The sequence below is a fragment of the Diabrotica virgifera genome, chromosome 3 (assembly GCF_917563875.1).
Source record: "Diabrotica virgifera virgifera chromosome 3, PGI_DIABVI_V3a".
NCBI lineage: Eukaryota > Metazoa > Arthropoda > Insecta > Coleoptera > Chrysomelidae > Diabrotica > Diabrotica virgifera.
The window spans coordinates 76,504,078-76,527,118 of NC_065445.1; the positions used below are offsets into that span (position 1 = coordinate 76,504,078).

Consider the following 23,041-nt stretch of genomic DNA (forward strand, 5'->3'; position numbering starts at 1 on the left):
AATTTATTATCAGTACATTCATGTTTTAACCCATGTGCATAAAGAAATATTCCAGAACTGTAGAAGTGTCGAAAAAATTTTATGGTTTCAGAAGGAATTTTTTTTGTTTCTAACATTGTAACCTAAGTTTGACTATCATTCTCGAAATTATATTATACAACGAAATTATTAGAACATCAGAATGGTTCACAGTTGAATTTTTTGTAAGGACACTAAATACATCCAAAAGATATGAAGTATACATATTATAAACTTGCGAGTAAAAAATCGGGCCACTCGATGAATAATTATACACGTTAGATGTCTCGAATTTCCTAAACCTGTTGTCCGATTTGAGTGATTTTTGAAGTTATACTTCTTTAGGCGTGATAGGGAGTGAATGCAAATGTGCGCAAATTCATCAAAATTGTTGGTGCCACGCGGATATACATTATTAGTGGAGTCAATGAAGGTGGATATGAGTTATTACCTCAGATTTCGTTGAACCTCCATCGATTTTCATAAAAATCGGTGAGTTGTTAAAGGATACCTCAAGGAAGAAAGGTGACATAGTGCCAACTTGAGCTTTTTGCATTTTAGGGGTGCAATACACCCCTTTTTTAAAAATTATTTTTTAGATTTCTGAAAGTGCAGTCACTGTAAGTTTTCACTTCCTATTTTGTTGAACCTTCATCGATTTTCATGAAAATCGGTAAGTAGTTAGAGGATACCTCAAGTAATAAAAGATATATAGCATCAACTTGCGCTTTTGCATTTTAGGGGTGTAATACACCCCTACTTTTTAAATTGTAAAAAATGCAGATTTCCGCATTATGGCGCAAGTAATCTCGTTTAATTAAGAAAAATAAATATTTTTTTTATATTTATGTGCATGAATTACATTTTTTTTTAATTTTTCAAACCTTATAGCAACCAAAAATCCGAAAATTAACAAGTCGAAAATCACGAAAACCTTATTCTTCTATATTTCTGAAAGTGTAGTCACTGAATGTTTTCACCCATGATTTCTTTGGACCTTCATCGATTTTCATGAAAATTGTTGATTAGTTAGAGGATACTTCAAAAAACAAAAGTGATATGGCACGAAGTTGCGCTTTCTGCATTTTAGGGGTGAAATCCACCTTTTTTTTAATGATAAAAATGCAGATTTCAGCATTCTGGCTCAAGCAATCTCGTTTAATTAAGTAAAATAAATATTTTTTTACATTTATGTGCATGATTTATAATTTTTATTAATTTTTTAAACCTTATAGCAACCAAAAATCAGAAAATTAGCAAATCGACAATCACGAAAAAAATTAATCTTTTATATTTCCAAAAAGGCAGTCACTGAAGGTTTTCATCCCTGATTTCGTTGAACCTCCATTAATTTTCATGAAAATTGGTAAGTAGTTAGAGGATATCTCAAGAAACAAAAATGATGTGGTACCAACTTGCGCTTTTATCCTGGGGGTGGATGTTACCCCTTCTCATGGGTGAACACTATTTTATTAAAAATAACCCCATAATTAAATAGAGGAGTAAATTCAAAGCAAACTTTCTTTTATCAAGTTTATAAATTTTTTATTTAAATAATATTTCATAATTTAATAAAATATTATTGGTACAGTAAAACCTGACAATAACGGCCACTAAAAATAGAAAACAATTGGCCGTTATAGAAATGTGGCCGCTAATGCTAGGTTTCCTTTTCCACAAATACATAAAATATAATTGAAAATTTATTTATTTTAGTAATTAAAGCAAATCTAATTAAATATAATTCTACAAACAAACGGAACATACTAAAACTAAATTCAATTTACTACAATATAAAACAATATCTATACGAAAAAACAACTACAAGAAAAACAGAATTTTTGTTTGTTTTACATTTTTTTAGATAAACGAAACATACTAAAACTAATTTAATATAGGTAATACATAATATAAAACAACATACTATAGCTACTACGAAAAATACGATTATCACTAAAGTATCGTCGTGCTTCCATGCTATATTCAACAAAACCAACTTGGTAGGGCCTTTAATTAGATATCGCAAATCACTTTGGCTGATTTTGTCTGCATATATATTATGTTTGAGGAATCCCTTTTTTTTTGTGAGACTGGATATAGGACATTTCTCAAGTATGAATTCACATTCATGGTATATCGTTGCTATACAGGGATAATAATCTGTGCAATGTTATGGTACAGGCTACGTTAAATATGAAGTAAATGTGGAAGATATACACTGGTTATTCATTTCAATTTAATTTGATTGTTTCTTAATCGTTTACAATATTTAAAATAATTAAAGACATAAAGTTAGGGATTTCAAAAATAAATTCAGCTCTCACTGGCAGGGTGGGAAATAATAAAGTGCCATACAATAGCATTTCATTACAATGCTCATTACAGGCATTACAGGTTGCTCCGTTTGAGAAAACTCATATCAAACTTTGAGAAAACACTCATTCAGTTTCGACCAACCCTGTATTAGCTAAAATTAAACGTTTTGCTAGATTAATAATTTTTAACAATAATAGATTATATTAAAAATCTATTGAACATAAATTGATTTTCTGATGTCAAGTCACTACAATTATACAGGGGGTGAATATTGCTATGAAATTTGAAAATAAAAACGTAATTATCTTTTAAACTACTTTGTATAACATCACAAAACCTGATATTTTAAGAAATAAAACATATAGGAGAATCCAAAAATGTAAAAATATACAGGGTGTTCCATTAAACAAAAGATAATTTTGTTTCACCCTGTCAATATGGGTAGCCCTGTATATTTGGAAATGTATTTAAATTCTGATATTATCTATGCCCCAATCTCACCTAAATAAACTTTTTTCGTATCTCCTACAACAAACGACTAATTGGACTTCCCACAACCTGTATACATAGAAAATCTCCGCTAAAAATTTTTTCAAAGAAAATGTTATTGGTTTCTTTTAAAATAACTCCGTTAAATTTTGAAATATGAGATTTATCCAAAAACCATTACAAAGCTAAGTAAAAGTTCTATAACACTGTATTAAAGATAATTTTCTAAATCCTTTATTTTTTTCTAAATACAAGGTGAAATGGCCCCGGTTACATGGTTCTCGCAGTAAAATTTAGGTTTAAATGTTTCTATCTCGGTTATTTTTTGTCGTAAAAAAATATTAAAAAAAGAAAAAGCTTAAATGAAGTTAAAACTAAAATTTTGTTCTCTACCATTTTTTAAGTATATTGAGTATTTTTGGAGTTATTATCAAAAGAAAATTAAATTCACGAAAATTTGAAAAATTCTAATTTTTTTTAATCGTATTTTTTTTCAAAAATATGCATTCTAAACCGGTAAAAATTGTTGAAGTTATTACTCATGTTAAAATAAATAAAGTTTTAAATGGGTTACTATAAATTTTAATTTTTGTGGAAATGACGTATGTTTCATTTCTCATTCTTCCCTAAAAAATCTGAAAGGGTCCTCTTATTTCCATCATAACTTGCTTAATTTTGATGCTATCGACTTCTTATATAGGTTTTTGATAGTTACCTTTAAGTACTTTATTAAAATGTTTAATATCTATATTTAACAAAGTGCATCGTTTTCCTGTTATTTAAGCTTGAATACTAAGATTTGAGTACTCGCGGAAAAAAATATACATTCAATTGCATATAACTCACTTTGTATATGTAATAAAGGATTTTTCGAATAAGGAGCTTATTTATTTTTAATTATCTTCGATTTTGATAATAACAACTTTTTTGAAGAAACTTATGGTTTTTGAGTTATTTATGAAAAACTGCTTTAAAACATGGATTTTTTTCAGGAAAAATCAAAACTTTTGATTTTTAATAACTCAAAAACTATTGATTTATTGAAATAACTTTATATAACAAATTTTACTTATAATTTGTTCCTCTATCGATTAGTGGTATTATTTTTAATAAGATAATTTCCACCCCCGAGAAGGGGTGGCATCCCCCCCCCCAGGGTAAAAGCGCAAGTTGGCACCATGTCACCTTTGTTTCTTGAGGTATCCTCTACATACTTACCAATTTTCATGAAAATCGATGGAGGTTCAACGAAATCCGAGGTGAAAACCTTCATTGACTCCACTATATATGTTAACTCTGATTGGGTATTCCAATGACATGTCAAAAATTTTGAATATTTACGACATGTAGGTATTTTGCGTATATAAACAATTATAAGCTATTTATTTTCCTTTTTTGGTAACTATTCTTCCTTGTAAAAAATTCTATTTGTAAATAAAATGCAGATACGGCACTATTTCTGATCCAGTAATATGTCCGCTACTCAATTAAAACGAGGTATATGGCTTTTTATGTACAGCTTTGATAAAAACATGATTTTTTTAAGAATATATTTTTATGTAATGTTCAACTATCATTAGAACATTTTTTGCGATAAAAATTTGTCAAAACATATAGAGTCCTGAGAAAAAACTTTGAGAGCCGATTTCTCGGTTTTAAGTTGGCTGCACATACCACGTTTTATTTGAGGATGGCAGTATAATTCATTGAGGGGTCCGATACTTTTGCTCGCAAGTGTATATTATCAAGAAATTAGAAGACATGCAAAAATAAATTTAAGTTCAGCATAATATGGTGAAATATACTAGATACTAAAAACTTTTTTTTCCCTGGAAGCCGTCTTGTGAACGGGTTGTACTTAAGCCACTTGGCTTATTGTACATCTTCCATTCGTTTATGAAACCCATTCCAGAATTCTGGAACCCTGTACCAGCTTGTACAGGTCTAGTGGGTGGGTGCCATATATATTTGGAGTCACTTCGATGTCTCCGAAAAGTGTTTGCCGCCTCTGATCCAATGCCTCACAGTCATGCAAAATATGGTTGACTGTTTCAGGTTCTCTGTTACAGAGTCTGCAGCTCAAGTCTCCATGAAACAGGTGACCTCTCCATTGTATGCAGGTGACCCTTAACTGGTGCATGTCCAGTGAGGAAACCTGTTATGACTCTGAGCTGATTCCTGCTTGTTTTCAGCAGTAACTCAGCCCTACTAGCACATGTCCGTCCGATATACATCTTGCCATGTGTTTGACCTGGTACACTCTACCAGTGTGAGTTGTGTTGGCTTCAGATTCAGGATATTTTTCGTTTGCGGACGGTGCTTTTTGGCACTCCAACGGCCGGCTCTGGACCCAGGTATTTTGTAGCTGATGCTCTCTTGACAAGTGCATCAGCTCTTTCATTGCTGTATATGCCCCGATGACCTGGAACCCATACCAGTATAACACTGTCATGTTGTGCCAGTGTGTCAAATTCTTGTCGACATTCCCACACCAGCCTAGAGTTCACCTTAGGGTTTATAAGAGCCCCAATGGCTGCTTGGCTATCTGTGCATATGTTAACCCACTGCAGTTCGAATAGCCTCAGGTTGTTTTCTCTTGGGCATTGCAAGATTGCAGAAATCTCTGCCTGAAATACGGAGGTATATTCTCCCAGTGGAATAGAAATGTTAAAATTTTCACTACTAAAAACTTACTTTTTCAAATACATTTTCTGTCCTCTCAACGGTTTTAGGTATACTTGTTGAAGCTGAAACTATTGGTGGTTTAATAAACTTAGGTCTTTTAATCATTTTCTTTTGAGGTGCCTTCCTTTTTAGAGGCATGTACTCCCTATTTCTGAATGTGTCCTCACTGTCACTCTCTAGTTCAGATTCTGAAGTAGTTATTGGAAGTTGTGGCTCTGGATCCAGAGGGGGTTTAGAAGGTGTTTCGACTACTGCGGGTGCAGGATTAACTCTCTCAATAGGTTTTTGTATTATGGGCTGTTGAACAGGTATGACAGTTCGTACAGGTGGTTGTTCTACAGCAAAAGGTGGTGGTAAATTCATTTTATTCATTAAATGAAGTACCTACAAAAAACCATTCAGTTAATAGAAAATGCAATGAGCCTGTGCAAAAAACTTTGTTAATTGGAATGAAAGTCATTCCCACAGAACAATAAATAACACAAACACGCATAGCTTAGCCAGGGGTGGGCAAATACTTTTACGCGCGGGCCAAAATGAAATTTTCAAAATATCTCCCGGGCCGGAGGACTATACCTACCCAGTATGTACGCTAATGTTTTTGGTGGATGTTTTTCTCTGGCCAAGACCTTTTTTTGACAAAAATACTATAAGTATCATTTTAAAGCATTTGGAGAAAGACATTTGACTGTTGATAATAATAAATTGTCTTTCTGGTGTGTACATGCGAACAATTTGTTCACAGTAAAATTACGAAATTTTTAATATGGTCCATTATATTAAGCCATAACAAGTATCCAGATAAAAAATGAACTTCAGAAATTTGATCAAGAATAGAGTAATCAAGAGCAGCCTTTTTGAAGATGAGGAAATTTTTGAGTAACCAAAGATTCAATCTGCAAATCTGATATCGGACGGTAAAATGTTATGTCAAGTCAACCATCATAGACCAAATTCAAACGAGGCAACTGATCTGGTATTGTCATGTATGACGTCAATGGACGACGACAGGCTGCCAAAACAAATTTTAAAATGGACGCCAAGGAAAAGAAGGAAGAGAGGAAGGCCGAAACAATCCTGGCTAGGCGGCATTCAGAAGGCAATGTCGGAAAGGAACCTTCACCCTGACGAATGCAACGACGGACAAAGCTGGAAACTGGCAACCGGAAGGCGGGAACACTATAAAAATCCGGGATAATAATAAAAATTATGTCCACTCTATTCTTCTTTATTGGATTGTTAATGCTGTCTGTCTTAATGAAAAAGCTGCAAGCTTTTGAGGTGGCTTTTTAGGGGAATTTTGAAAGTACCATGGACCAATCATATAACGAACGAAATTATGTTGCACAGAATGGAAAAGGAACAGAGAACTTTTGACTATCATTAAAAGGAGAAAGACAGCAAGGAGAAAGGGCACATACTTAGAAATAATGATAACGTAAGTAAGTTGTTGCAGCAGCTGATTATGAAGGGTAAAATCGAAGGAAAAAGGGGTCCTGGTAGACGACAAATACCCTGGCCGAAAAATATTCCCAACTGGACCGGGTTAAACACACAGACGCTTTTAAGAAAAGCAGAAGATATATATTCATTATTCATAGGAACACTACGAACACTAATACTGTTGATTTCAGCAAAATCGCATAAAAGAGATTAAGAGTGTAGGTGAAAAATTTCGGACCAATGCATTTTAAATGCATTATTTTTTTTCGAATCCTGAGAAAACTAATAAATATTTTTGAAAAAATACATTATTACCGAGGGCCGAAAGTCAATAGAATAAACAAAAAGTTTCTTTGAATGATATATTTGAAATTAAAAATCATACTAAATTTTCTCTTTTTTTTCACCTCTGTGATTATATATACCATTATAGGAGTTTTCAGGGACTTTCGGCCCTCAGTAATAATGTAATATTTCATTCTGCGTTTAAATTTTTCAAAAATATTTATTAGTTTTCTCAGGATTCGAAAAAAAAATTAATGCATTTAAAAAGAATTGCGCCTACGCTCTTAAAAAAATTGCTTGCGGGATTTCTCAATGGGCGGGATAAAGTAAGCAAAAGGGCCGGATCCGGCCCACAAGCCGGCTTTTGCCCACCCCTGTAGCCTATTTTTTTATAATTTTCTGCTTTTTTCAAAACACAGATTTGAATTAGACATTCTTGCTGTGTTGCATACCAGTTTTATTTAATGATCTTTAAAAGTTTAAAAATACAATAACTTTTCATATACTCACGGACAAAAATATTGCATATGCATGTGGAATGAAATTTTTTGTGCTGCTATTCTTAGCCCCCCTGTATCATTTCCTTTTCCGAGGATCATATAAATGCTATAATCAGATTTAAATCTGATTTGGGTTATATGCTGGCCAGTATAATCTTTAAATTGAATTTCATCAAGGTAAGTATTCACTATGCTAAAGGCAAGAAGATGTCCATTGGCACCAATATGTCATATCCAACATGGCTTTCAAATGACAAAACATGATCTTCTAAAATGTTTTCAATGTACATATCAGTTGGCATTCACCTAATCACTTCCACATGTTCGGTATGTCATTTCAAATCAATACCACTTTGTAACACTATGTCGCCACCAGGGTTGAAAAAAAAAACATGTTTTTTTATTTTATATAAAACAAACGTTTTTATACAAAACAAACGTTTTTATACAAAACAAATGTTACAAAACTTAGAAAAAAACATTGTTTAAATCATATTTTCTTAAAATGAGAACGGTCTGTTTGAGGAATTAGGCAGCACAGACATACTTAATAACTTATATTAGGTATATATTATGGCTGTTCAGCCCATATATTGAACTTACTTGCCCATGATACAGAAGTGCCAGGAATAAAGAGTAATATAAAAAAAATTGCAAATATTTCAGAAATGTACATTTTGCTACTGCAACATTAGTGCAAAATTCAGGGAAGCTGGTGATTCTGCTCTTGTATTACATCAGGCTGTTCATTAGAATACTTTATCGGAATGCTTAGGATGTTATTTGAAAAACTGGCTAATATTATTTTATTGTTAAGTATTGGTAAAGATGTAATAAAGCTTAAATGCCTATGACTATTTAAAAAAAATTAAAGTACCTATATTGCAGTTGCTCTTTTTTACAAAGTCCAAGCAAATACTTGCACTATAGGAGAGGCTACAGAGATATGGCTAAAACTTCTGGAAGCATTCGAGACTGAGCATGCAAATGGCGAAATTTTGGTAAGTGATACGAATAAAGTCAAGGAGTTTATGGAAATGGCTTTCATCCTAGCTCATTTTTTGTCAAATTTGCTTGATCATCGTTTTAGTGGAAATAAATTTAGTCAAGAATAAATAGAAACTGGCATGGAATATGTAGAAACTTATTATCCAGAAGCATTGCCAATTATTATTAATTACCAGGCAAAGTGTGTTATTTCATTATTATTATTAAATTATAATTATTGTTATTAAATTATTAATTATTAAATTATTATTAATTACCATATGTTTTCTAAACATCTAATTGAGAACGTAAGACCATTAGCATGGTGGCGTTCTACGAAAAATATAGGTAAGTACATACCTATATTGGAACTTGCTCAACAACTTCGTACAGCTATTGCATGGTTATCCAACATAAAAAAAACTCTTCTGATCATACAGTTTAGTCCATTCCAAACTATATAATTGGCTAGCCAATGTCAAAGCTGCAAAGTTGGTTTCAATTTTTAAAGAGTTTAGTTCTGTCAGTGATGACGAGGACGAACAGATATCAGATTAATAACTTAGAGTCTTAGATTACAAGATTAAAATGAGACTGAAACAGTTTGAGAAATTTATTAGCTCTTGTATGCAAATTGTTTTAAGTTTTTAAATTGTTGATGTGTTCCCATTATTAAAAAATAAATAATATATATGTTAAAAAGTTTTATAATAATATGTATTTGAGATTTTTTTCATGTTTATTTATTATATTCACAAAGAAAATGAAAAAAAAAATGCTTGTTTAATTTAAGTGTTTTAAACACGTTTTAAACTGTTTTAAACAAAAATTGTTTTAAACCTAAAGAAATGTTTAAAACATGTTTAAAACAGTTGATTAAAACAAAATGTTTAAAACAAAACAACCCTGGCCGCCACCACCAAAACTAATGGTCTGTATGAGGCTACAACTGAATACTGTTCGCCAACTCTTATATGGACGAAGTTTTGTAAATCTTGCTCCCATATGGTGAACAGTACGCCAGATGTAACCTAATACACAGTGTTAATTTTGATGGTGGCCGCATAGTGCTATGGAATGGTATTTCTTGGACAGGAGAGACCGAACTTGTGGAGGTGATTGGTAGAAGGTCATGTTTTGCCATTTGCCAGCCATATTGGATAACAAATTCGTGTTAATGCACCATGAGGCAAGTCTTCATGTTGGTCGAATAGTGAATACTTACCTTGATGAGATTTAATTTAAAGTTATATTGGCCGCTATATAGCCATATTAAATATAGATCCAATTATACCATTTATATGATACAATAAAACATGTCATTCAGAAAAGAAATCCTATTTCTATGACACTGGAGGCAGCACAAAAACTTTTATTTCACATGTTAATTTCAAAATATGCAAAATTTTTGTCCGTGTGTGCATATAGACAAAGCTAATACAAATCTCTGATCCAAATAAGCAGAGACAATCAAACATGAAATATAGAGGCGAATATGCCTTACAAGGGCAGCACTTGGCAAACTAAGCCTTATTCTAAAACATGCAATTGCCATGTCTGAAGGTAAAGGTTTATAACCAATATGTTTTGCCCTTACAAAGTTATTAAGCAGAGACTTATGCTAAAAGACTGATGCTAAAATCCACTAATAAACTCAGAATTACACAACGAGACATGGAATGTACAATGCTGGATGTAAGCCTTCAAGAACACATAACAAACCAACAAATCAGGCAAAGAACAGGAGTTCCAGACTTCATCAAAAGAATCATGATGCTTAAGTGGAACTGGGTAGGGTAGGGCATTTAGCTAGAACACCAGATGGATGGTGGACAAGATGAACACGAATCATGAAATTTAGGTCTAGAAACTATTAAAGAAGCCAAGGAAGACCACTGACTAGATAGACCTATAAAGTAAAAACAGTAGCACGAAACTGGCTACACGTGGCCTACTGTAGAGAAGACTGGGAAGAACTGACGAACTATATTACCAGCTCTGTCTACTGGGAAGACTGAACGATCTTACCAGCTCAGTAACACATTATAACTAACTATGTACATTTTTTTTTATTTTAGATGTATGGTAGTAAAATAAATAAATCTGTAACTCACCTGAGTATAGAATCTAGGAATCGTAGTCAAAACATGGACAATATTATTAATAGTAGCCCTATTAGCTTTAGGATACAAATATTTCAAATGTGAAGGTGGTGGTTGATGGAAATTGACAGAGTCATTAAAAGATGTTATTTTATTCACGAAAGTTTTAAACGCCTTCTTGCTAGTAATATCAGGCTCTTCCATCCGTTTTTGTTTAGGTTTTCCTTGGACAATATCATTTTCTGCATATTCTACACACAAACGACAGTTTAAAACATTAATTTGATGAAGCCTGAACATAACACTTTTGGCATACTCTTCCGAATCAAATTTAGCGTACACCACAGATTTTTCTTTGACCCTTGATGTTACAACTTTTACTTTTGAGGCCCCAAAGTGCCGGGCGAAGTCTTCTTTGTGCGCATCGGAAAGTTCTTTGGGTAAGTTTTTAATTTTTAACGTGTCTTTGCAAACCATTTTTAAATAAATTGCTTAGTCGATTATACTTAATTATTTAATATTATTAAACAATTTTTCAGAATTCTTCTTGGTTAGAATAGAAATAGTAAACAATCTGAAATCTGACACCTGACGCTGACAGTGACAGATCCTCTGCAAAAAAACTGTAGGACAAGCAATGTTGCCAATTTAGAATTTTTTTTATTCTTGACTTGCCGTGACGAATGTTGACGATCATCATGGCAATCTTAATATATCCGCAGCAGCGCGGAAAAGCTGCACAGATGTTGTGTTGAACCTGGTTCTTAGGTTCTTAACCAGGATATTCTTCTTCTTCCTGGATTTTGCTTTCCAAATATTTTTCCTTGCATGATGGCTTGAAGAAGGGCATATCAGAATCTGGATCCATTTCCCATAATATGTTCGAAGTATTCTAATGTTCGAGATTTAATGGTGGTGGCTAACTCTCGGTTCTTCTTCATTCTTCTAAGGACCTTCTCATTTGTCATTTGTGGGTCTTTCAGTCCACGAGATTTAAGCATTATTCGATACAGCTACATCTCAAATGCTTTCAATTCTCTGGTCATATCTTTGTTTATCGTCCAGGATTTAACACCATAAAAGAACAGAAAAGACGTAGCATCGCAGCATTCTACAATGCCGCAAACAGAAGTTGTAGCTCTTGAAGAAGGCCCCCATTTGGTTGATGGTGGATCCAGCTTTTCCGATTCGCGTTCTTTTCTCTTGGTTGTTGGTCCACTCTTCATTTATTATATATGGTGCCGAGGTAGTTATGTAGCGCGTCACTCTTTCTACAGTGGTCTGGTTAATGTAGAGTTGACCTTTCTGATATCTTTTTCTTGCTATTTGCTGGGCGTCCGTTATTACTGCCACAATATTTTTTTCTCCTGAAAGTAGCTACTTGTTTATATCAGAAAATAAACTAAATATACATATATGCAGAGCCCGGATAGTAACTGAGTTTCATTCCGACGATTTATACTTCCGGTTTCTAATTATTTCGAGGTCTAACCAAAATTATTCTGGTGCACCATAAGTGGGCTATTTAAGAAACAGATAGGATGTAAAGTCACTTATCATTCTAACTATTTAGAATGGGAAATAAGCCACAATATTATTAAAAAATGATTTTTATTAACGTTTCGACGCCCAAATCGGGTGCCGTTGTCAAAATACAAAATACTATTATTTGGGCGTCGAAACGTTAATAAAAATCATTTTTTAATAATATTGTGGCTTATTTCCCATTCTAAATAGTTAAAATTGTAAAAATGCCACAAGAAAATAGCTTCAGAACAACTTATCATTCTCTTCCACTAATGAGTTAAAGAACGGTTAAAGTGAAATAAATGATAATCCTTTCTTTTTGTAATAGTTTTAGCACTACGCTCGATTTCATAATAAAGGTAAAGTGGACTTTAAATTTAAAGTTGGTACCTTTATAATGCAATTGCTAGTGCTACTGCAAAAAAAGGTTTCTTTTGCTCTGCTGTGTTCTCGAAAAATGCTTTTTTCTACGAGCGTGCAAATATGTCTACTTTCGCGCACACATTTTAGTTTAGAAAGTTTTACTTTTCCGCACGCGTGTTACTTTTCCGCACGCGTTTTACTTTTCCGCACGCGTTTTACTTTTCCGCAGGCGTGGTAATTTAGATATGTTAATATGGCCTTAAAGTAATTATAATACATGCAATAAACTAATATTTAGTTATAATTTACTAATTTATTTCAAATATATCTGTTATTTCAAATATATATGTGTTCATGTTTTAATGAAATTAAAGTCGACTTTACACTACATGATTTATCATGTGATTTGTCATATGATTTTTCCCATGACGAGCCGCATGACAATTTATGACAAAACGAGCCGTATAAACAATGCAAAATCATATGACAAATCACACAGTGTAAACATGTAAATTTCACTCCATGACCAAATCATATGACAAATCACATGATAAATATCATGTAATGTAAAGTCGACTTAACGCGAGAATTCGATGAAATAAAATAATTTTGACATAATATTCGAAAGTCAAATCAGTACACAATAACAGTGGTTTCGAATCGTCGTCATGGAAACCAAGATCGTCGTCATGCTAACCAATTATGCTGTAAGTTTGGTTTTGACAACCTTTGTCAAATAATTAATTTGTGTATGTATATATTTTCATATTAGTTCAATTAATTGATTAAGATTTGGTCATTTTTTAAAGACTCGTAGAAAAAATATTGTTCCTAACGCTTGCAGAAAGTCTCTTTTCCGCACTCGACTGCTTGCCGAACTCCCGCTTCACGTCGTTCGGCAAACTGCAGTCGCGTGCGGAAAAGTATGACTTTCTGCACTTGTTAGGAAAATAACTATTTCTCGTCAGATTTTTGGAACGGAAAATGTTCAAAGTATCAATATTCTTCTTAAGACTATCAGTTTTTTTTTCAGAAATTTTAAACCAATTAATTTGATTTCTTTGGTTTTTTTGGCCTACAACACAGTGTTGTCAAGTGCTGTAATAAAATATGGCATGTGGATCTGTGGATGTGGCATTTCATGCCATATGTCCTAAACGTCAAGAAGTGTCAAAAACGCAAATGTGAAACGTCAAAATTAATTAAATGGTTCACCAAAAGCTGATGGTGGAGACGTGTATATTTTGAAATGTTAACATATTTTCAAGATAAAAAAGATGGCACTTCCAGGGAACGGGATATTTGTCGTCAAAGGAGAAATCTCCAACATGATGGCGGCTATGAAAAGAGGAACAAGGTGGTCGTCTCATTCTTATCAGGACGATGATGTAGATTCATTACTAAGAAACTTTCAAGAACTAAGAGATATTCTAGACAATGTAGACGACTTAAGATTCGTAGAACCCAACACATTTTTGGCCCCCTTTTTGAATGTCATAAGGTCCGAAGAAACCACTGGGCCCGTGACCAGTCTCGCCCTATCAGCTGTTAATAAGTTCTTGTCCTATGGATTACTGGGTAAGTACAGTTTAACAAGTTTTACTTGATTTTTTATATATTGTTTAAATATCTATTGAATGACAGGATACTTGGCATCATTATTTACTTGTTCATATTAACAATTATTTTAATTCAATACTTTGTCAGTATAATTTTAAAATAAATAAATTTTAAATAATATTTATCTATTTATGGATATTCTGTTCTATCATTGACAAAACTAATTAACATAAATTTGGACAAGTAATTTGTGTAATACTCTAGTGTACATTTGTTTTTCATGTACTCTTGTTTTTTATTCCTTTTAGTAATTTTGGGAATCATTTTAATAACCTATTCAGGTCTGTTTATTAATAGTTGTTTATGACAATGGGGAAATCCATGAGCTAATTAAATATTGTTAAATAGCTACATTTACTACTTACACTCAAGCTCAGTATTTATTATGTTTTAAGATAAATATACAGGAGACTTTTATTGTCTAAATTGGAAATAAAATTTGAAATATTTTTAAAGAAAAAACTATTATATTTATGGTTATATTTGAGGTGCTCAGAGCCTAACCCCAAAAACGAAGTTTTGAGATAAATGCAATATTTGCATTTGTATTTCCATTATGCTTATGGGATGGCCCTACAAATTATGTAGCGTCATTTGGCCAAATATAGAAGAAGGTTGTGCAGACCCTCGTTAATCCGAAGATTTAATGTTGCTGCTTATATTGATATATTAATCTAAAAATGCTCAATTTGTGGCTTACGCCACTGTTGCTCTGAGCTCATCATTTGTTTATACATTGTTAAGAAGGTTTTTATATATCAAAACAATTTTTTTGGCACTTTTAGTTGTTTTTACCACTGTTTTCTAATGCATCTTCTAAAACATGCATTTTAATTTGGATGACACTTTTCTGCCTTCCTATAACATTTTTTTTAAATCACAATGGGATTTAATCCTTCTGAAAACACAAATATATAAACCTTTAAAAAGTTATTTTTTTTATATGTTTGCTGCCTTATTACACTATTTAAAGAAAATCTGTTTTGGGGATGAATTTACCCCAGTACTAGAAATATGTTTTTTTAACTTTTAGAGGTTTATTTAGTAGTAGTACAAGTATTCTATGGGTGGTGCGAATAAACACGTAAGTCAAAAAGAGCAACTTTTCAGGAAAACGTAAAAACTGATTAATTCCTACATTATGAAGCACCTGTTCATCAAATTTTATAACTTACCGTGATTTAATGTATCACATATATGTCTTGTAGAAAATAAATTACAAATATACATTTTTTCATGAGTTTTGATTGACTTATTCCATTTGTCACCCACATTGGGTATAAAAAAATGACATGTGTTTTTTCACAATAAATGAAATATTACAAATTAACCAAAAATAATGTAATATTCTAAAGTAATCAAGAACAAAATCATCAAATTAACATCATATTTATGTTAAAAGGCATTTATACACATCAGTTGTTACCATTTTCATCAAATTCTTCTACATCGGGATCAGTTAATATTGACTTTGAACAAGACGGCAATTGTCTATAAAAATCATGAAAAACAGGTGGAATGTAGTCAAGTAGTGCCAAAAAATCTCTTTTTTTCTTCAGAAATGGGCAATGGCATGTTTGTAATATGTGGAACATTGCTTCCTTCATCTAACCATTTTTAAGCTGCGTTAATGCGTAAAAATGATATTTGTTGGTACGGTTCATATTCGTCTAAGCTACTTTTAAAATTGATTTCGCCAAAATTTTTAGTGTACTGAAAACATCGTACAGGTTGCCATTTAAAGTCATTCTTTGCTACATCCTTCTTTCTTTTTACAAGTGGGCCTTTTAACATAGCTGAGAATGTTAAAAAGTCGGTCTGGGTCATTTCGACAACAGTAAACCTTGGTCCGCAAGAGCGAACCAATTGATACCAATCATAAGGATGGCTGATTAAAGTATTGGTTGTTTTCTTTTTTCTTTCTATAATAGAGTGGTTACCATCCACTTCCATATGGGAATACCCAGAAACCATAAATTTATGTTCTATAACATCAAGATTTTGGAACTTTTGTAAGGCTAACGTTAACATCACAGTCACAAATCAATTTTTGTTGTGTCCCCCCGCAAGTATCTGAGTATATGATTACTTTTTAATAGTAGGGGCTAAGGTTTGAATATGGTTGTAAAGACATGACGCAATTTCGTTGGCTCCACGAGCTGCAATAGTCTCGTACCACATGTAGCAAAATGACTTACGTGTTGTATTATCATGGATTGTTAAATTATACGTCCATAACTACGCTTATAGAATGAAATGGAATTAGTTAAAAATCGAGTAGCAAGGCACTGTTGTAAATCCATCGTCAAGAAGCTAATAGCTTCATTGGCTTTTGCTAGTTCTTTATCTTTTTGTTTTTGTTTGTAAGTCTCATCTGCCAAAAATAAGTGATAGTACCTTTGACTTATAATTTCAGTTTTAGCCGAATCATTCTCAGCAAGGTCCAGTTCCAATTTAAATTTATCTCATTCGTCACATATGTCTGCTTTTCTCTTTTTAATTGTCAAGTTTAAATGGTCAAATTCTAAGAGTAAATACACATAAGTCAGACTTATGTTTATATTCACAACAAATTGATGTAGGCGTAAGAACACATAAGTCGACTTATGTGATAATACAATCATTATTATTTCAGTTTGACTGATATGGATTTTCACAGTCATTTTTCATAGAGATATAATAAGTTTTTGACTTATATCATTTTACACAACCACAGGTAAGCATGGGTGGAAGAAGGAGATGACTTAAAATTTTTTTTTTCATTTTTTGACTCATATGCTTATTCCCACCACCTATAGTATAAAGTATCAACAAAATTTGGTTTAGTGAGATTAATGCAGTACCAGACACCAGAGACATACAAATAATATTAAATCTGTACTGGAATCAGCGAGCTAATATAAAAATAGAAGACCAAACATCGGACGAAATAGAAATACGTAGAGGGGTACGACAGGGTTGTATATTGTCACCGCTCTTGTTTAATATCTATAGTGAACAAATATGCCAAGAAGCTCTCTCATATGCAAACGAAGGGATAATAATCAATGGAGAAGTTATCAATAACATTCGATATGCTGACGATACTGTGATAATGGCAAGAACAGCGGAAGATCTACAACATCTAGTTGAAAGTATGAATGAGATATGTAATAACTATGGCATAAGGATGAACGTCAAAAAAACCAAATATATGACTTTCAGTAAGAATCCAATAAATGACACTAGTATCACAATAAACGGTACCCAACTTGAAAAAGTAAACGAATACAAATACTTGGGAACCCTTATCAATGAAACAGGTGACCAAAATCACGAGATAAAAAGACATATTGAAATTGCCAGGTCTACTTTTATAAAAATGAAAAAATTATTTTGTAATCGTGATATTAGTATTCATCTACGAACTAGAATGTTAAAATGCTATGTATTCAGTACTTTTCTCTACAGTGTTGAGTCATGGACTCTTAAACAGAGGAATATTAAAAACTTGAAAGCTTTGAGATGTGGTGCTACCGCTGTATACTAAGAATAAGTTGGGTGGATGAAATTACAAATGAAGAAGTAATACGCAGAATAAATAACGAGCCAGAAGTTCTACTGAATATAAAAAAGAGAAAACTTGAATACTTAGGCCACCTGATGAGGGGACAAAAGTACACATTCCTACAAAATATAATGCAAGGAAAAATCCAAGGACGAAGAAATCCAGGCCGTAGAAGAATGTCCTGGATGAGAAATTTGAGAGAGTGGTTTGGCTGTACCACTAACGAATTGTTCAAAACAGCAGTAAATAAAATTAGAATCGCCCTAATGACATCCAATCTCCGATAGGAGAGGCACTCAAAGAAGAAGAAGAATGATTTCTCTTATATGTGCCTAATTATAAAATATTATACCTGTTGTTCTTCTGCTAGTGTTATAATTTTATTCAGTATTTTTGTTATCACTTTGGCTGTTAATTTTAGTGTTGTGTTTAATAAATTAATTCCCCTGTAGTTCCTCAGATCCTATTTGTCTCCATTTTTGAGGAGAGGTGTTAGGATGCAGGATGCTTGATCTCTTTTCTTGTGGTAGGTATTCTGTTTTGTTCTATCATTTTTTGGATTAGTTTTAATAGTTGTTTGGTCAGATCTGGTCCTCTGTACTTAAGGAGTCCATTCAATATTCTGTCTTTCCTACTGATTTTTATGTTTTTTTTAATTTCCTTAATCCTTCCTTTACCTTGCCCCTGTTTAAGGTTTATTTCTTTGTTTGTTGTCACTTCTGTGTTGGTGGTTCATTATTGTCACATTTAGCAATTTATATTCCCATGGTATTTAAATCTTTTAAGATCCCCATGTCTGGGTTTGTCTAAGGTTCTCTTGTTGACTGGTTCTTTTCCAATATCCTCTTCGTGAGCTGTTTGTTTTGAGCTTTTTACACATATTATGCCCACCTGAGCTTCTGGACTGTTATCTTGTTTATATTCAGTGGCCGTATATGCTTTAAAATTCTGCATTTGTTCTAACTTGAGATTTTCCAGTTGTACTATCAACTATACAACTAAGTTATTTTTTTCAATATTTGGCATTCAAAATGCCTTAATAGTAGTTCGGTTCGTTTCTGGATAGTCCAGGTTTCTTACTATCTTTATCTATCTATTATACTCTGTTTTTAAACCAGGAGGAGGTCCAACCTCAGACAAGTTTACCTACTTCACTTTTATGAAATTTTGACACTAATAACAATAATGACATTTATGAAATTTCTCTATTATACCTTGAATTGATCTATTCTCTATTAAACCTTATACCTGTATCTATATACCTTATTCTGGGCTATATAACCATAAAAGAAGATGTATTTGGTAATTTTTCTAGTGACTTTCTTGGGTGTGAATCTGTCTTTTTAGTTTACTCCTCCTGGTTTAAAAACAAAGTATAGTACCTATTAATATCAGCAGTATGTTATGACTAGCCTAATCATTGTTCTATATATTCTGATCTTTGAAGTTCTAGACATCTTATTTCAGTGTATTTTTTTGTATTAGAGCTCTAATTTCTCTTCGCAAATCATTATCATTATGTATAAGTAAATTGTGGCGGCACCCAAACTTTAAAAATTGTTTGTGCCAATAGTTATATTTTGTCCTATTCTGTCTTTTCTTGCCCTACAGCTGATGTGCATATATTTATTTCATCTTCTCTTCATTGATGTTTAGCCCTATTATTCACTTCCTTTTCTATTTTCACAAACATGGTCTTTTCTTATGGTGGTACTACTCACCATAGTGTCTTTGTGATTGTATTCCAGAATCATCCAGGGGCCCTGGTATAAGCCTTATGCTAGCTTTTTTAATGACCATATCTGTTACGGTTGCATTGATAATAGTCCTTCTAGACCAGGGCGCATCTGTAAAAATATTAGTACATTTGGACGTTAAGAGGTGACTCAAATTTTTTTGCAGAAATTGCTTGAAAATAATTCAAATAATAATATTTGAGTTATCCTCCCTCTCAAAAAGGTCCGGAACATTGTTTAAATAATTAAAATGTCAAAAAATGAAGGAAAAATTCGATTTTTTTCTTGGTTTTTTGATTATAACTTTAAAAGTATTCATTTCCAAGAAAAGTTGTACTGACATAAAAGTTGCGTAATTAAATTTCCTACAATATAGAATTGGTCAAACATTTAAAAAATAGTCACCCTTGTTGCAAAATAGCAATAATTGCTAAAAAAACATACAAAAGCAAGTATTTGCATTTTACGTCTTTCAACCATTTATGCTACACTTAGGACCTTCATATTTCACCCAGAAAAACTTTATGATATAGTAAAACAATACTGTAAATTTCATTAAGATCGGTTCAATAGATTTTGCAAAATAAATTTTGCAATCCAGCTTTTGCAAAAAAAATTCATTTTTCCAAAATGTTACAGGACTGAAAATAAAGCAGATAGCAAGTTGAATTTTTTTTGCATATAGAAGTGTACTGTACCTTTCATATGCAATTTTGAAAAATTAAAATCGGTTAACTACCACGGCGTCAGAAATTTCTTTAAATAAACATTAATTATTGGTGCTGCGCGCAGGACAGCGTATAGTTTGCTCTGATTGGGCATTCCAATGACCTTTGATAATGATTGATACATTTTAATTTTTATTACATTTCGATATAAATAATTAAATTTGTTTATTGCAAAATAAAAACACATACTCTATCCTTTAAAATATCACTTTTATTAGCAAAAACTTTCTTTGTTCATATATTTTAACTTAGAGAATAAAAGTTTATTATTTTTAAACATATGCATTTGTTTAAACAATAGTTCACAAACAATAATAAAATTAGTTTTATTTTTGTGGAATTAAAATATTAAAATACAACAAAATATAGAGTAAGAAAATAATATATTAGATAAAGATTGGAAGAAATTTTGGTGGAAATCAACTTGTGTGAATCTAACACCGCTGTCCTGCGCGTAGCACCAAAAATTAATGTTTATTTAAAAAATTTCCTGACGCCGCGGTAATTAATTGATTTTAATTTTGCAAATTGCAAATGAAACGTACAGTACACTTCTATAAGCAAAAAAAATTCAACTTGCTATCTGCTTTATCCTCAGTCCTGCAACATTTAAAAAAAATGAATTTTTTTTGCGAAAGCTGGATTGCAAAATTTATTTTGCAAAATCTGTGAAACCGATCTTAATGAATTTTACAGTGTTGTTTTACTATATCATAAAGTTTTACTGGGTAAAATAGGAAGGTCCTTAGTATAGCATAAATGATTGAAAAACGTAAAATCCAAATACTTGTTTTTGTATGTATTATTGCTTTTTTGCAACAAGGGTGACTATTTTTTAAATTTTTAACCAATTCTATATTGTGGGAAATTTAATTACGCAACTTTTATGTTGGTAGAACTTTTCTCAGAAATGAATAGTTTTAAAGTTATAATCAAAAAACCAATAAAGAAATCAAATTTTTCCTTCATATTTTGACATTTTGATTATTTAAACAATGTTCCGGACCATTTTGAGTGGGAGGATAACTCAAATATTATTATTTAAGTTATTTTCCAGCAGTTTATGCAAAAAAATTTGAGTCACCTCTCAACGTCCATCTCAAAACAGATGCGCCCTGGACTATTCATTGTGTTTTTAATTACTGGTAACAGATTAGTACCATGGTATGATTCTCTATGTTATTCTTAGCTGTTGAATTATCAACACATATTTTAGTCAAATTAATAATCTCACTTCATAGCCGTATACGTTCCAATAGACCTCCATACAAAATTCCTTACGAAGCTGTCATAAGCTTGCCGGAAATCTATTAACAATTGGTGCATATTTTTATTGAACTTCCAAGTCTTTTCGAGCAGTTGTCTAACAGTGAAAATATGATCTTCTCAGCAGAAAGCCTCACTGGTAGTCCCTGAAGTTCTGAGCCGCATATGGGGTAATTTTCTCTTAACTTATTTGATAATACCTTGTATATTATGTTTAGCCGTGTGATACCTCTGTAATTCTTGCACACTGTTACATTTTTTATGAATGGGGATAATTATACCTTTGCTCTATTCCTTTGGCAGTTTTTTCGATTATCATATCTTTCCCACCAAGGATTGTAACACACCATGCACTTGTTCTTCACTATATTTTATTGTTGTGCACCATATTGAGTTGCACCATCTTGAGTTGCACCATCCTTCGAATGATATATGGCCCTTGCAGAGACAGCGTGACAAACGAAGGGAGGCGCAGATACAATAGCGAGTTAGAGTCTCTAATCATAAAGGAAAATCCAGTTAGATATATAAAGGCCAATAGACTCAGACGGGCAGGGCATGTGATACGCAGTAACGACAATCACCTTATACACAATGTGTTCCGGGAAAGGCCAGATGGAAGAAGGTCTGTAGGACGGCCTAGAAAAAGGTGGAAAGATGCAATCAAAGAAGATCTGGAGAAAATGGGAATGAGACAATGGGAATTAGTGGCACAGGACTGACAACATGGAAGGCAATAGCAAACGCAGCAAAGACTCACGAAGAGTTGTAATGCCATTGATGATGATGATTATATTGAGTTGTGTAGTTATTTGATCAAGGTTTGTTGTTATTTAGCTCGTATATCGTTCTTTCTTTGTAATTTTTTTTAATGTGTTTTTCAATAAAAATGAATTCCAGACCAAAGTTTATAAACCCGAAAACAATATATCATTATAAAACACTGGCTGCTAAGACCAGTGTTTAAGCCCATCGGTACATAATTCGCAAATATTTTACGGCTATCCCTACTTTTTCTGTCTTTACACGGCAAATTACGTGTAGTAAAATTCCCACTGGTATGGATATGTAAACTTTACTTGACAATGTCATCATAAACTTTAAAGATGGCTTTTGAATATTCTTGGATAACTGTTACTTGTATAATTAATTGCCTTAATTATTAATTCAGTTAATTAATATGATAATTTTTTCACTAACTATGTATTCAGTGATTGTAATAATTTATCTACTGTACAACAAAAACTAATAATCAATCGAGAAAAGAGGAAAAGTGATAAAGTGATTTTTCAATTGTAAGAAACGCTTACAATTTTGAACATCTTTAACAACAAAATACTTGGATGGCTGAATATATCCTGGTGTATTCTCTGCTTTGGATCTTCCATAAATAATAAACAATAAATAACTTTTTATTAAGTTCACGTCT

At 32.3% G+C, this 23,041-nt stretch overlaps 2 protein-coding genes across 2 annotated transcripts in view; one reads left to right on the forward strand and one right to left on the reverse strand.

Annotated features, from left to right (window-relative positions):
* The window catches only part of LOC126881155 (RNA-binding region-containing protein 3), a 28,549-nt gene extending 17,130 nt beyond the window's left edge, over positions 1–11,419 (reverse strand). The window contains exons 1-2 of the mRNA XM_050645232.1: positions 10,838–11,419; positions 5,518–5,892 (exon numbers count right to left, since the gene is read on the reverse strand). Of these exons, the coding sequence (XP_050501189.1) occupies positions 5,518–5,892; positions 10,838–11,302 (840 nt within the window). The 5' untranslated portion in view covers positions 11,303–11,419. The remainder of the gene's footprint in view (positions 1–5,517; positions 5,893–10,837) is intronic.
* Positions 11,420–13,882: 2,463 nt separating this feature from the next.
* LOC126881156 (Golgi-specific brefeldin A-resistance guanine nucleotide exchange factor 1) overlaps positions 13,883–23,041 on the forward strand; it is a 73,225-nt gene continuing 64,066 nt past the window's right edge. Inside the window, exon 1 of the mRNA XM_050645233.1 lies at positions 13,883–14,293. Within this exon, the coding sequence (XP_050501190.1) occupies positions 13,993–14,293 (301 nt within the window). The 5' untranslated portion in view covers positions 13,883–13,992. The remainder of the gene's footprint in view (positions 14,294–23,041) is intronic.